This window comes from Chamaea fasciata, unplaced genomic scaffold, assembly GCF_029207755.1.
Source record: "Chamaea fasciata isolate MVZ Bird 193981 ecotype frontalis unplaced genomic scaffold, bChaFas1.0.hap1 SCAF_2, whole genome shotgun sequence".
Lineage (NCBI taxonomy): Eukaryota > Metazoa > Chordata > Aves > Passeriformes > Sylviidae > Chamaea > Chamaea fasciata.
The window spans coordinates 48204344-48220540 of record NW_027094087.1 but is presented as its reverse complement, the minus strand read 5'-3'; the positions used below and the strand labels follow the sequence as shown (position 1 = coordinate 48220540).

General features: G+C 38.1%; 1 protein-coding gene across 8 annotated transcripts in view; it reads right to left on the bottom strand.

The window, feature by feature from the left end:
• The window catches only part of FRY (FRY microtubule binding protein), a 177553-nt gene that overhangs the window by 38678 nt on the left and 122678 nt on the right, over positions 1–16197 (bottom strand). For 5 of the 8 annotated variants that reach the window (XM_066175971.1, XM_066175974.1, XM_066175978.1 and 2 more), the window contains exons 37-46: positions 13806–13956; positions 13144–13247; positions 9927–10112; positions 7777–7975; positions 7064–7188; positions 6032–6219; positions 4990–5084; positions 2702–3303; positions 1054–1151; positions 791–961 (exon numbers count right to left, since the gene is read on the bottom strand). In XM_066175971.1, the coding sequence (XP_066032068.1) occupies positions 791–961; positions 1054–1151; positions 2702–3303; positions 4990–5084; positions 6032–6219; positions 7064–7188; positions 7777–7975; positions 9927–10112; positions 13144–13247; positions 13806–13956 (1919 nt within the window). The remainder of the gene's footprint in view (positions 1–790; positions 962–1053; positions 1152–2701; positions 3304–4989; positions 5085–6031; positions 6220–7063; positions 7189–7776; positions 7976–9926; positions 10113–13143; positions 13248–13805; positions 13957–16197) is intronic. The other 3 variants (XM_066175979.1, XM_066175972.1, XM_066175975.1) reach the window with 1 other exon arrangement.

The window sequence follows — 16197 nt, the reverse complement described above, 5'->3', positions numbered from 1 at the left end:
CTGGAGATATTTAAAAGACGTGTAAATGTGGCAGTGAGGGAAACGGTTTAGTGATGGACTTGGCAGTGACAGATTTGGGGTTGGACTCGATGATTTCAAAGGTCTTTTCCAGCCTAAAAATAATTCTGTTAATACAGAACTGTCTTCTCCCTGGATGAAAGGGGAGACTGAAGGCAACTCAGCAGGGAAGAGATAAATCTGAGAATTCTGTAAGAAAATGTTGTCCTGAAAGGGATCTGTCAACGATGGGCAGAATACCAAGCAGCCTTATGGAAAAGAGCAGAACTGAGCCTTGGACCTGCAGTAACAACACAGCGGCATCAGCACTATACTCCACACATGAAAAATGTCAGGAGCAAACAATGAACACGGGAAAACCTTCACAGCAAGATGGTACCATTCAGTATTAGAGAAATGCATACAAATCTGTATCAAGAAACCAGATCCTTATATAGCAGATGGTATCTTACTAAGCTGGAAAACCCACTGTGGAGTTAGGCTTCTGATTTCCCTCAACGGGATCTCAATGTATGTCCAGTTTCCTCCCACTTTCACAGTGGAAAATCCAACTGGCTGATGAAGGAATCTGCTTTAAGATGTATCAGCTTTTGTTTTAGTGTTCAATATTGATTTTTAAAGTAATTCTGCTTTTTTTCTGCCAATTTCTGCTTTTAATTTTTAATTATAAATAACAGATCCAGAGCTCCCAGTAATTTGCTGGCACACTTCATCTCTTTGGGCTGTTGGGCAACAGAAGAGTTAGAACAGTAAAAAGTTTTTGAAAACTTACCTCAGCCAAATATGTAACCATGCTCAGAGTAATATCAGCAAATGCTTCATGAAGGTAACGGCAAACCACATTTACCCAGGTAGCACAGTCCCTTGTATAGCTGTGTGTTTTATAAAGGGTCATGACATGTGCAAGATTTGATAGCTTGGGATTCTTCTCCTCCAAACAAACCTAATTAAATATAAACATCAAAACATATCAAGAACAAGGCAACTGCATTTACAGGGTTTGAGGATGTACAAAACAGCAAATGATTTTGATACCTGAGCAATCCTTTCAGCTATATCTTTACAAAACTGGTTTGGGCTGTCAAAATGCTGAATTAAATGGGGCAGCAGACACAAAACATTCAGTGGGAATCCTAGAAAAAGAGAATACAGAACAAAACATATATTCTGGACAGCAAGAGCCACAATGATCTTTAAATTGGTGTTTCATGGGAGGTCACACTTTCAATGTTACATTAGCCATAAACTCACACAGATCCTGTCAAGTTTGTCACACCACTGGCCACACCAAATTTTTCCTAAAGAGGGCCTTAATTTGAAAATCCACTATGTCATTTAGGCAACAAAACTCTTGTAAAGCATGAGCCTATTTCTGCAAACACTACTGCACATTCCTGTTAGAGATAATTTTTATCTTTTACACTTAACTGGCTTATTGACAGTCTTAACCAGTGGCATTTTTACTACAGCTGCTAGAACACAAAAAGAAATTCAGTGAGTATTGATTCATAAACAACTGTTCTGGTCAGCTGCCAGGCACAGCTTCCATTGTTTTATACTGTTCAAGGAAATAATAATGCACCAAGTTCCAAGTGCTGTAATTAGCTTAAGTGCTGTCTGGAACTGGGATTCAGCTCTTCTGCACCAGCTCATAGCTCAATGTAGTTGATGAAATACCTGCAGCAGTTGTAACAGAGAGCTATCAGAAAAGCTGCTCTAGTTCAGGTGGGAGGTCAAAAGTCAACTAATTGTATACGGACACAATCTACTTTTTGAAAAGAAAGAATTTGTTCTATGAAAATAATTTTCTAACCATTCATTCCCTCTTATTCTACATAATTAAACAAGTTGCTGAAATTAGGATCATGGTTTCCCTACCCATCCTCTGTATTCAGGGAAAAGGAAAGATACCTCCAGATGGTACTGTCACAGCAATTCAGTGTGTGAATTGCCCAACCAAAGACTGGAACACAGGCACCACCCAGGTACTTAGAGATGGGCAGGATGTTCATGGCATTCATGTCTTTACTCTGTGTCTAGGCTTGTTATGATTTAATTATAAAGCCTGGACAATTGTCTTGGTATCTGTATTTCTGACCAAAAGAGAAGACTAAAAATCTGGAACAATGCAGAAACTCTGTTCAGGAAATATAACTAAGAAGTGGCCACAACCTCAGCTAAATAATGGGGTATTTCAAAATCTGATCTTATTTCCTTATAACCCAGGCCTCTCTCCTCACTCACTACTGTGCTACTGTAGTTTATCCAGAGTGTACAAGAGTTTTTGATATTTATATTTTTAGAGAAAATACCACAAAATACTAATTAAAAATCAAGCAGTTTGACATAGTCTGAAAACAATTGAACAGAAAAACTGACCAAAGTACGTAATAGAAGTTTTGACAGTATCTCCTTACATGTTTACTTTGTCACCAATCAGAAACTTTATAGCCCTAGAAATGAAATGCTAAATAATACATTATTTCTCTCCTCCAAAACCTTATTGTGCAATGGATTAACTTTCTAGAAACAGGTCATTATTTCTATGAAATTTGAAAAAAAGGCTCACCCAGTTCAAAGCAAAAGTACATTATGCTACTATACTCGAAGAGAAAGAAATTAGGTCTGTCACCAAATATCAGTGCAACAGAAACTGAAAGAGAGGAAAGCATAATGGTTTTACCTATAGCTTGAGAGGAATCCACCATCGATATTCGAGACACTGGTGTCAGCAAACTAAAGAGCTGGAGTGTGAGGTCAGTGGTAGTAAGGGAAGTGAATCCTTTCAGGAGTAGTTGCTGAAGGCCTGAGAAGTCTGCCCATTTCAGCTGCCCTTGCAGCTTCTCTAACTTCTCCCTGTTTTCAGCTTTATCTAGTGGCAAATGAGCCAGAAGTTTATTCAGCAACCGCAGTGCCATTAGGTACTCAAACTCAAAATCTGATTCCATCAAAGCCACAGCAACCCAGAAGATGGTGGCCAGTAGGTTGGTTGGATTGTTAATATGGGATGGATCTGTGAGACTGTCCTTTAAAGAGGATGAACTTCTTGTTTTAGAGGACAGGCCTTGCTGGGTGCATGCTTGAATTCTGTCCAGTGTGGCACTGCGTGGTGGGTCTGAGGACTTGTCCACGTCTCCAAACTTTTTGGGTACAGAGAAGCTCCTCTGGTGTCTACTTCGCTCAGCAGTGGCTGTGTTGCCACTTGCAGGATTCATATTCAGCTGCCCTGTGCTCTTCCGGTTTGCGGTCAGTTTGGTGTTTGATATTAAATCTGGTGAAGATGAACTGAAACCAAGATTTATAACATCCATTACATTGCGTGAATGCACAGCTGGAAAGGGTACATGTTCGATGCAAGCTAAGTATTTATCAGACTGTAAATAAATATTTAAATGGGAGAAGTAGAACATCAAACCATCTATTGCAGCCTGCCTTCTGTTTTCCAGAAGACAGACTCAGGCCCACAGATCTGACAGGGATTCACATGGCACTGCACCAAACCAGAGCAGGATAGCCTACAGTCTACATAGGCAAGAACGGCATGGGGATAAGAAATACAGAGCTGTGAAGTGACATATGGCAATTCCCATTGGGACAGTGGCAGAACTGAAAACAACTTTGGTCTTTAAAGTGCCCTCATCAATGGAGCAAGCCCTGAACTTGGCACAGCTGGCAGGCAAATGCACAATTTCTTGCTGGGTAATGTGAGAACTGTGGGCCGAAAATACAGCATATCTTAAGCAGAACCACAAAAACACTCCATTATCCTCAAGAAACCTGTCATTTGCTTCGTTGCCCAGGCTCTTGCCTGGCAAGGTCCTTCCGAAAATTTGTTGTCATTGCATCCTACCCTGCCTGTATCCTAACATCTCTTCAAGATGGTTTACAGCAAGTATAGGTGCTTCAATTTCAATGACTAATGCCTCCTCATGGATGAGGATGATCCAGACAATACCTATCAATTATCTGCACAGAGGAACATGCTGTATTAATATACGCAAGAGAAGTTTGTTCTGGAGAACAGCTAATTCCTGACTCTGATCCCATTCCAACCTCATACAGTATGAGTCTCTACTGTCTATAGTACTTGAAGAGAATCTTATCCTAGATACAAGTGTCAGGGTAAAGTATATTGCATCCCACTGCTTTCTGGACTGTTTCCTACTCTTTGTTCCATCTTGCTGTTTGCTGAAATGTGCACTAAAGAAAAATAAACAGCTCTTAGAAAGCAGAAGTGTGTTTACCCCACTCTACTCTGTCCCAAGGCACTCCTTGGGTTCTGCCATGGCACAGCACCCTGCCTTCTAGCTTCAGAAATGACAGCCCTGGTATTTTTGCACTGCAGGTAAAGCCCGGTAACTTTCAAACAATATTTAAAAAAGTATCTATTCTGCTGTTACTATTAGGAGTCAGACATTCATCTCCCTCAGTACTATCAACAGCCATGTTACAGAGGGAGCCTGTGACTTCCCTCCACGCACAAAAGTCTACTTTCATGCCAAGGGTTTCATAAAGATGGTCAACACATCAAGCAAAATCCATGTCTACACGGGAAAAAATTCTCCCTAGTTTTATTGAGAATAAACCATGATCATTTATTCCTGGGGAATACTTCACCTGAGAATGACACGCTGTATGAAACCAGTACTAGAAAACCCATGTTCCTTCCCAGATACATTTTCAGGTTTATGACACAAAGGTGCAAAAATACAATATTTTAAAGGATGTTAAAGTAGGTTATAGCCAAATGGCAGCAAGGTAGAATTTACAATACATTGTAAAATTTTATTAATTCTATCAACATTATTTTAACTAAGGCAAAATTTGCTGAAATGTGATCATAGTCTGGTTCTTGGAAGGTTACAAATGAGCTCAGTCTTATCAAAATAATTTTTTGCTGTTAGACTGCAGAACTGCACACTTAATTTCATGAAACATTGAAAAAATACAGTTAGGAGAATAGATTCTTACCGCGATAACACCGTCAAAAGATCACTGTTCTTCAAACAGTCAGAGAGATTATCCACTGCAGCTTCCAGAGTAAGTAGTGCCTCCATTACATACCCCTATCAATGCAGGAAGTTAAGCATTTTAACAAAGACATTCAAAAAAGTAACGTTTAAAAATCTTCAGTTCATAAAAGGAACAGGCACCTACTGAAAACCTAAAATTTATCAGGAAAAAAACCCCCAGCATTCACATCAAAGCCACTGCCCTGAACAATAAAGTGTCACTACAAGTGTGTTTTATTTTCTGCCTCTGAATGATCTATGAAGGTATGCAAGAAGGGCACATATCTCACCAAGGGATTGGTAATGACACACTGAACCTCTGACTTCCAGGTCACTGATTTAAATTCTACACAAGCAATTGTGACAGAGTATTACTGTCATCTTGTGGCAGTTTCATTACCTAAGTAAAATATGGAGGTGATGTCAGTCTATTTCTTACTGAGAGCCAGGATTTCTCTTTACTAAATCTTGAATCTTGCAATAACTAGTCTCTGACTATCTTGTAATTTACAATTCACTATCTTGTAAATTGTAAAGATTTCAGTCTGTTTAGCTAAACATAGTGAACATCATAATGCTGTGAAAGGTCTGTATCGAATTAAGTCAGTGTAAGCTTTGTATTGTTATGGATGGTGCAGATTTCTTTACTCCTAAACATGTTAACATTTGAGGAATGAGACGGTGTCTGCTTCATGTTGTGAGATTACATCACCAGACAGATGATGAATTCCTTAAGCCCAAATTAATGAAGTTGAAGAAATGGACATCACAAAGATTTCATTTTGAGTGACAATTACTAACATTTTCTAGTTGTTCTCTTTAGAGCTTTATGTAAGATTGTAACACCCTGATGAAGGCTTAGATAAGGTACATATGAACCCAGAAAATGCAGAAGTAACCTTTTCTATGGCTACATTCTGCTCTTCATCACGTGACTCCAGAACACCTTGTTAAAATGGTTGAATCAACAGTTCTAAGAAGCATTATTTACACATGCATACCTGAATCTCATCTCCATGCTCTCCAATAACTTCCACCAATCTCGACAGGAGGTCAGACAATGCATGTGCAGAAAGGGGCTGCTTTAGAGCCCTGAATATCTGGAAAGAGCGACCAGCGTAATGTCTGGAAGAGCTTGAAAGAGCTGTTTGTAAAGCAACTTCACTCAGATGCTGCTCCAAATGAAAACCTAAGCAAAAGAATAGGATGTCAATTTTTCCCTGCTTTTTTATTACAGACTTTACTGTGGGTCATAAACAGGCTGAACCTACTCTGTGAGGAGTATATGCTTGTCAGCGTAAGCTTCAAACACTGAGAAATGGAGGTACAGAGACATCTATGCTTTGGAGAATTTTACATTTATTTTGCACAGAATGCAAGAAAATTAACTGAATTAACTGCAAAACAAATTCTGAGTCTGGAACTGATAATCTGATTTATTCTTTTTTACAATTCCTGGACAAACTTTCAAGCCATCCACTGTTCTTGCTGGCAGCAACAGTAACTTCTGAAACATCCCAAACCTGAAGCCAAATTGAATTAGGAGTCTTTCTAGTAGCTTCAGAAGGCTTTGGATAAGATCTTTAATATAAATACTGATGCTCATTCTGCTTTGATCTTAGAAATTATTTAATTAGTGACTGTGCTGGTTTTCAAAATGTAATCAGCACATTCCCTGTGTTGTAAAAACCATAATAAATGAAAACTAAACTTTTACTGCCAGAAGAAATTTAACAAAGTATATTTACTCAGTAGCTGTGATGTATTTTGCTAACAGGACACAGAGGAGATTTTATCTGGCAGAATCAATCAACAGGCTTTCTACCAACAGCTTTGAAGAAATATTCAATTCAACATTTATCCACAGTTTAATCTAACAGGATTGTTTTAAAGCAATTCTTTCATCTGTCATACATCCTTGTACAGACATATTTACTGTGCTTCTGCATAAGCAGATCTACTAAGTCACAGGATAAACATTAAGTGTGACCATAAGGGAATATTTTTTTTAGTTATGAAAGGAAAATACTTACTACCTGACTTGGAATCTTTAAATACAGATACAACATGGCGCAGAAAATTAGTGAGCTGTTCAGCACTCTTGGTGTTCTGATTTTTGGGAGTGATATCTTCATGGCACCAAAGTGGACCAAACGCCCTTAAAGAAATACATAACAAAGTGCAAAATTTCTATGAGTTATCTGAAATAAATGTAATCAGTTAAAATATATAATCTGTACAGGTACTTAGATATTTACAGGCCATGACCTGGTAAACATGCTATCAAACAGAATTTTAAATAAAAGCAAACAAATATTCCTACGCTGTATTTTAAAATATAAGCTGTGCTGTGTAGTGAGCAGCATAAACAAATCCCTGGTTTTCAGTTTAACATCATGCCTAGAGTCTGCTGGCTGTAGCCGGTAGTTAATAGTAGTTTCACTATGGCCTTTCACTATGTGCTGTACACTTTATATCTTATTTTATAATAATGAAACTGTCTTCTTCTGTAAGTTCATTTCTGAACATAAAACTATCAGTCAATTAAACATTTTATTTCTGTCCGGCAAGATTTTTTTCTGGGTTTTTTTTTCTGACACTAGTGCTTTGAAGTATCTACCTACTACTGTAAGTATCAATAAAAGAGGAATGGGGTCTGTAATTACTATTAAAGCTCAGTCCTTTAAGTTCCTTCATGAAAGTATGCATTTTGAGTACAAACATTTCCTCTGCTTATCTGCATTACCTGGTTGTCAGAAACTCAATTAATTTGTTTGCTTTCTCATCTGATTCAGCAGCAGTGTCCATGTCCTCAACTTCCTGTGTAATTTGTGGGAGATTCCCACTGCTGCCTCCCAGACTGATACTGGAGGAGGTGGAGCTGGAGCTCAAGCCGGAGTCTGGCACTGGAGATGACTGGTATTCCCGCAGAAAGTCAAAGCCACCTGCCAGCCAAAAGGGAGGAGATAAAGATGGAATGCCCTGTTGGGCCAGCTTTGCAGATGAGAGTGTCTGCCAAGCAGCTCTTTTCAGAATCAGCAGCAGAAACCTTCCACTGGGAAACATAGGGAATACCTGCAGAATACAGCAACCCCCAAATACTGATGGGAGTGAAAATGGTACTTTGTTTCGAAATGTGTAGAATCCAGAATAAAATGAAAACCATCCAAGTCAAGATTTCTTTTTTTTACTGCACAAGGACAGCAGTTCTTGGAAAAAAAATATTCTAGGGCATTCCACATTCAGACGTAGGACTTTTTTTAAAGTGAATTTAGGAATTGGCATAGTGCATGCAAAGTTCACTTCTCTGGGCTAGTCTGATATGGAAAAAAACTGCAGGATGAAATTTGTAGAACGATTATGCTAAGTCCCAATTTTACAAATGCAATGGAAATCAAGACATAAATGTTTAAGGCTTCTATTCAACACCTTTAGTAACTGTACCCACTGGACTAGTCATACAAAACATTTTCAGCATTAGGATGAAACACCTGAGTAAGAGTTCTGCTACATCAAAAGCTTACCACGGTTTCAGAGCAATGATTAGAAACCAAGACCTGTTTTCTTAAGGTTAGACTTCTGGTCATGTTTAGGCTGTACCCACAACAGAAAAAATGGCCTTGTGAGAAAAATGGGAGCAGGACAAAATCCATTGCAAATCAGAGTACTCTTAATTTAGTTGCTTGACATTATGTGGAACAAACCTGAGCTGAAGCATTTTCAGTTAGGGTTCTTTGCTATAGCTACTCACACACACTCTTACTCTTTATATGAGCTTCTCATAAACCACTCCAAAATATCAAGCCTTGATAACTTCTTGAACTCCAGAGGGCCAGACTCAGGGTACCAATTACATTTTTTAGACACAAGAATGAAAACAGTTTTTCATTTTGGCAGAAAAGCAGTAATTTAAGAATTTTATTCTGTATTTAATAATTCATAGATGTGCTCTGGGAAAGAAATCCACCCAAATCAATACAGGAAATTTAGGCGAGATAATTTTTCACAGAAGTTATTCAGAATGAAATTTCTTTGGCCAAAATAATTCATCAATCTAAACCACCTATCCCTTCTGCTCATTACTTTAAAATAAATTAGTTGTGTCTCAGAAAAAATAGTAATAAGTTACCATGTAATTTTTTTTATAAAGCCAGGTTACTTACTAGTTCCTAAAGAACCACGGAAATGCCACTGGTTTGAGAATCTTTACTTTTTGTTTTTCACTGTATGGTAAAGTTCGTCACCCTCTTCGTGACAACTAATCCTACATCCACAACTGTGTATTGGTTCTGTGATTCCTTCAAAACCGGACAGTACACTTGTTTTTAGTAATATTATATTACAACAGTAAATCTAACTAGCAGCTTTCTTCAAATTGATTCCAACCAACTCCGTAAAAACAGATAAATTGCTAAAAGTAATAGAACACTGTCCTCAGCAGAGGTCTGAAGTAAGACTCCTAATGTAGAAACAGATTTCAGGACAGAAATGCAATGTATCAGTGATGTAAACGAGGGTGTGCATCATGTGAAACTTAATTTAATAATGGAAAATCTGAGCTGCACATTCTTGCTGCTCTTTCTGTGTCAGAATTATTCATTCATTTCTTTTAAGGGTGAGGAATGATTGCCCTCATTTAAAGTAGCTCTGGATCCCTGAGGGGGGAATCAGGAAGTTATTAGCCTATTAATTTTAAAATACTACATTACATATTTTGCCTTACATTAGATAACCTTCCCACTATCATGAAAAGTTTTCTAATAATAAATTGCACGCACCCCTTGGGTAGTTCGTGTGGAATTAGTATTAATGGGAACTGTTCATATTTGCCACTTTATTACTTTGATTTATCAAAACCTGACAGTATAATACAGTGTTCTTCTTTTGCTTCATTACCTGTATAAAGATATTCAGGTAAGTATGCTGGCTGTACTGTCAGAGTCTTGGTCTCATTCATCTCTCTGGTCTGAAGAAGCACAGATGCAATGGCTTGATAGTTGTTATTGCAAGATAATGCAATCAAAAGGTGAAGCAGTAACTTTTTACTGTGTTCAAAGACCTCTGGGCGGTAATGGTCAAGACCTAAAAAGAAAAGGTTACAGCAATCTCTGAAGATGGAGTAATAATAAACAAGTTCACATTCCAGAAATAGCAAAAATTCCAAGGCAGTTCATGACAACAGTGCAAATAAACAAAAGATGTAGTATTTCCAGACATAGTTAGTTACCAGTGCTTTTACTTAAATGTATGTGTATATTTAGTTTCCAGACTGAGGTCCCACACAGGAGGTACAAAGAATGAGTAGCAATGCAGCTTTATGCATTCTGTCTCACTGCACCTAATTTGACAGGTCTGGAAAACCTTTAAAGATGAGGTATTCTTGATGGTGGCTGTAATTACATTGCTTACCACGGTATCTGGCTTTCTAGCACAAACATCAGGTTTAGAATGAGTGCAAACTCTAAGAGGCAGGTACTGATTTACTAAAAAAGGAACTGACAGACAAATCACTTGAAAAAGAACTTCCAACTACCAGTGAGCAGCATGAGAAATTAGCCCCTAACTCAGGATGCAGAACTCAAACCAAAGGTCTAGCACTTAAAGACTCTGATTTGGTTTACACTACTGCTCTCTGTAAGATTTTAAAACATCCAGAATAGTTCACAAATTACAAATATGAAGGAAACAGATATTTCTGCACTCTGTTTTAGTAACCTTGTTTTGATTCTCTTTCAGTACCTTGCAGTATATTTAAACATACTTTCTTCTGTTTAAGAGTAGTTTCAATGCTGAAAAAGTTAACTTTTTTCTTCTTCAGCTCCTCTCTTCTCAGGATATATTCCTCTTCAAAAAAGCAGCTACTTCATTACTCTGTGTGGCAGCAGCCACCAGATCTTTCAAGTCAGGTGTTTTCAAATCTACTCTAGTCATGCTGGCTCTTGTTTGGCCTGCAATATTGAAGCTGCTCATACTGCCATAGTCCGAACATGGTGCCATTGGCTCCTAAGGGCAATTCTTTGGAGGCCCTGTGACCCCTGGTCTTACTCATCTCCCAACAGCCTCCTCCAAAAGAAATGCGGCCATCCTACCCTGTTTTAACATACATCTGAAAGGATATATGAAGGGTTTTTAATTGAAAATAAATTACATATTGGCAACAGTTGTAGCTGAAATCCTATTAAACCCCAAGGTTGTATAAAAGTATTGGCACAGATCAGCTAACTAGGAAGTGAGAAGGACAGTTCTTTGTGCTTGTCCAGTGCTGGTCCCTTCTTTAACCTGTAAGAGTTCCAAAGAGGGTAAGCTTCTGTGACATGGACACATTTCCATGGGAAAGGAGTCTAGCTGTTCAACTCACTTCACACTGATTGCAAAAGAGATTTTAAACAGCAGTGATTTTCATGCACCAGAGATAGGCAAGTTCAAACCAGCAGCCTTGCCTGCCTACTACCAACAGTACTACAAACTATTCAATAGCCTATTAAACACACAGACATTGCAAAATCCTTTCATTTTAATATTTTCTCACTACTTCAAATAAATGTAATGATACCAGCTCTTCAGCTAGCCAACATACTAGATTATAGTCTGCTTTTCAGTCAGATGCATCTGCCTGCTCACATTCCAACAGGACAGCAATACTTCAATGAAAGAAACTCTGTTTCTGCATATCTTTATTTGCATGGCTCCCTGATGGCTCCTTAAAGCTGTCTTAACAGAAGTGGTCACACTGCTCTGTACTACTCCTTCTTAAGTTCTTCATTTATTCTTGTGACAATTTCTAAGTGTAAGCACCAGTTTTCTCACACTTGTTGCAAATCATAGTAAAGACGTTGTTTGATCAGTTAATGGTTAATGATTTGATCCATAAAATTACCCAGGTCTCTTTCAGCTCTCTCTTGCACTTAGAACGTTCAAAAGAGAAAAGTGAAAAAGATAGAAAAGCACACAGAAATAGACAAAAAAAATGAGAAAGTTGTTATGGGCAGCCACAGAACAAATTTAAATTTTAAGCAAATATATGGTGAAATACCATATTGAAACTGACTTTGGAAGTCCCATCCAACACAGTCCAGGTTTGTTAGTCCTGCACTTCATTAGAAGTTTGTGAAATCAATATACTGATATACAAAACCCTATTTCATCAAAAAATTTAAGCAGAACAGTTGGTAACAGAGTAGCAGTAAAGGAGAACAAGTGTCTTCTTCAACATATACTTCATTTTACCACTGTGCTGTAACATCCCAATTTAATCTCTTTTTGCCCGCTGATCAGCAGATTCTTCCCAGACTGACCATGAATACTTAGTGGTAACTATGGTGACTGAATGAGAAGTGAACTGTGATACCAGCTATGATAAATTTATTTCACAACTGTCTGTGGTTTTTTGTGAACACTATTATTTATCAACCATGAAAGTCAGGGAATGGCTTTATAACGCTAAATACCCTTATATGCTAAAAGAATTAGGCCACTCACTTTTCATAATGTTGAATGGCAGGACAAGGAAGGTAACAGCCTCCAGATGAACTGTGCTACAGTCAGGAACATACACAGCAGTGGGGAAAAAGCAGTGCCTCAGTGCTCAGGTACATAAGGGAACACACTGATGATAATGTATTCCATCAGCAGTGAAATTAATGAAGCTTTGCTTTCCAGGGGTCTGTGTCCTGCCTCCACTGCCTCTGCAGTATAGCTATCCTGGCTCTCTTACAGATTATTTTTGCAAAGGCAAAGGACAGCACAGGTGTGTGTAGTCCAGCTCCAAGGTACGTGTAGACTGTCATCACTAGCCAAGCAGGACAAAGGCATGAATTTCACCCCCTTTTCTTGCAGGAGCCATGCCACACATTTTTAGAGAGATATTTTAGGAAGTCATTAATCTTCAAATTTTCACACACCTCTCAAATTTGGGTAAAATTGGCCAAAATATTCAAAATCTTCAAAGTTTTTGAGACTTATTTACAGACTGCAACTGCCTTGGGCTTTTTCTTTTAGGGTGGAGGGAGGAAATCATAAAACATGTTAAGAAACACAGTTCTACAGCTTCAGCAAAACTAAAGTAAAAGGAGGGAGTACATTTATACTTTCTTTCTTGTTCTGTTGGTCTTACCTAAAAAGAGAGCATGTAGCAATAAAGGGAGGTGAAGAGCCCAATCTTCTCTCACACTGTGATCCACTACCATCTCAGTCATGAAGATAACAGCAATATTGCACCTGGAAGTTCAACCACAGCATCAGTTGCAAACCTCTTGGAAAAGGGAAAGCATAAAGAGGATGCCTACTTCTGAAGAAATACACAATCTATAAATTTTCAGGTTTGTAGCATTTCTTCTCAATACAATTAATGCTGAAGCACTTTAGTTACAGTATCAAGCAAACAAGTACCCATTACTGAAAAAGACCCTATTATTGTCAATACAAATTATGTAAAAGAGGAATTTCAGAATATGCATGGCCTAGTTAGAATAAAACATCAAAGTGCTAAGAATAACAAGCACAGAGGCCTGGGAAAAAGAAAATTTCCTATTCTGTTTCAGTTGTTTCACAGTCTCATTCTTATCAGTGATGTCCTACATTGTAAATAGGCTTTCTGGTAGAAATCTGGTAGAATTGTGAGTTTTCACTGCATATTGATTTTTGCACTGGAAATCAGTAGAAATTGAATGTATGATTTTCAGATGTTCTGAATGGTGAGACGGTTGGATTGGTGTTGGTCGACTACTAAGAGGAAGCATCTCACTGTCTGAAATGTCAGAATGAGAAACTGCTCACCTATGAAGGGGTCCCCTGGGTGTGATGGTTTCTGGGAGATAGTCCACAAGTGGTGCCCAGCATCCTCCATTGTAAGGCATGGGCAGGGGATGTGGCTGCTTGGTTTCAACAATATTCAATAACCAGCTTGTATACGGAGAAACAGGATCATCTGCGCGGAAAAGCATTCAAAAAAAGTGCATAAAACTCAACTCTGGTTACCTATTTTTGCAAAACACTAAAATAGATTTTATGCAAACATATGAGTTCAGCTGTTTGGAGCAATGTGATAAGACACCATGAGGTTTGCAAATTCCTGTGTTCAATAACAAGTGATGCATTTTTAATCCCTCTTTCATGCTGCTGGAAATTAAAGAGATTCCAGGGAGACAGCGCTGAATGGCAGGAGCAGCAGCTGAATCCCTGCTGTCACTTAGTAGCCTTGGATCCAGATCACAAAGCACCAAGCAACAGACTTTCTCTTCAAAAATGAGTGAAAAGTTCAGCCAACAAAGCTGCTGTCAGAAGCCATCTGCTTCAAGGAGCCCAGTACCAGTGACACATTCTTGCAACTCCTCACCAGTGCCCTGCTGAGTGATGCTACAAAGGCAGAAGTTAAATGTCCTGAATTAGCAAGGAGGCATAAGGAATGCAAAAAAAAATCTTCAGGGTAATTTTCCTTCAACAGGGATGAATTATACCTTGAATTTCTCAAAGATGTATTTAATTTTGCTTTAGTGTGACAGCTGCTGTTTGTTAATGAGCATTAGGGTTTTTTCTTCCACCTGTTTATCTGCAATGATGGGGGTCAAGCAAGTTATTTCCACCACTTTCTATCTGGTCTCAGCTGCACAGTTTCATTCATCTCTCCTGCATTTTGTTCCCTCTCATTCCTCTCAATTTTCTCACTGCTCAGATTTTATTACTGAGGTCTGGCAGTCTGTGGTACACTGCCATGGAAAGTGTCCTTTCTAAGTCTGTTTTTGATATACATTCAAACATTGCCCTTTGTGAATTTTTTAATGAGTGTTATTTTTTGTTCTCTTCCTTCTATCTGTGTTTTTGTTTGTTTGTTTGCTTGTTTGTTTTGTTTTGTTTTTATTATGCCTTTGTATTTTAGGTAAGCTTGAAACTCTCAGGGGGGTTTTTTTGTTTTGGTTTGGTTTTTTTTGTGGGTTTTTTTTTTTTTTTTTTTTTTTAAACCAGCATGTATCTGATGCTTGTCAGCTTTCCCACGGGAAACCAAAACTGTTTTGATGCCTACAAAAGTATCAGAGCTGGATTTTTCTAATGCACATCACTTCTTAGTTTTAGAAAAACATCTTCAGATTTCCAGATCTTCAGGAGACTTTCAATGCAGTAGCTGCTTCTCCAATTATTTCTAAAATGCCACCTTTATGACTCCCATTCTTAAGTGCTGGGCTTTTAAGGAACACTTTGTATCTTTATGATTTAGACCTCTACTTAGATTCTCTGGAGGATGATTGATTAGTTACAGATAAAGAAGAATAAAATGACTTAATAACGTAGCAAAGTATGGCATTTTCACAAATTCTTCTTCTAAGAATTAACCAGATAATGTTTGCCAGATGCTTTTCACAGAAACAGCACTGCACAAGAACGACTTATTTCTACCAATTTAAGTGTTTCACAGAAAAGTGCTTCATGAAGTTTACACCAAGACCTAGATCCTCGCTTCTGTTTTCACAGGTTTATGCGCAGATCGAAAAAAAAAGAAAAGCAGAGCCTTGAAGGTAAACATACAATCCTTGCCTGTAGTTAAGAGTTTGTGTGCTGCGGAGTTGTGCTCCCTATTTATATCCTCAGCAATACATGAATATTAAAGTAGACTGGAGAGAGGGGAGAAGCCATGTCACCAAATCCTTTGCAGCCTGGGCTGCCTGTCTGAGGGAGTAAGTTGTGCTTTCTTAATGGAAGTTGCATTATGTTTCTTGTAGAATGACCAGAGGTATAAAAATTCCTTTCTCTTTTTAGAATTCTATATAAATGTCAGTAGCTAAGTAAAATACATTTTATTTCCTTCATTTATATATTTGCCAAAGGAACCCCTGTGAGAAGCATACTTTGCATAAATATTCACGGTACTACAAAGCTTGCAGGTATAGGCAGGAAAAAACATTCGGGCACTGGCTAGAGGAGACATTCCAAAAGAGAAAAGAAAATTTCAGTATTTTTTAACCTTTTATCACTCTAAGCTCTTGTCAAAACCAAGTATTTGTGAAGGCTGTTCTGGTAACATAAACGCTGTTCTGTCTTGAAAAATTGTTCATGCAGATCAGATTAGCACCAACACTTTAAGTAACATCTGGTGAAGCATTTTAAGTAGCTGCAGCACTAGAAAGCCATAAAAAATTCAAGACAAGGGTACTAAACCCCACTGAGTTGAAAATGT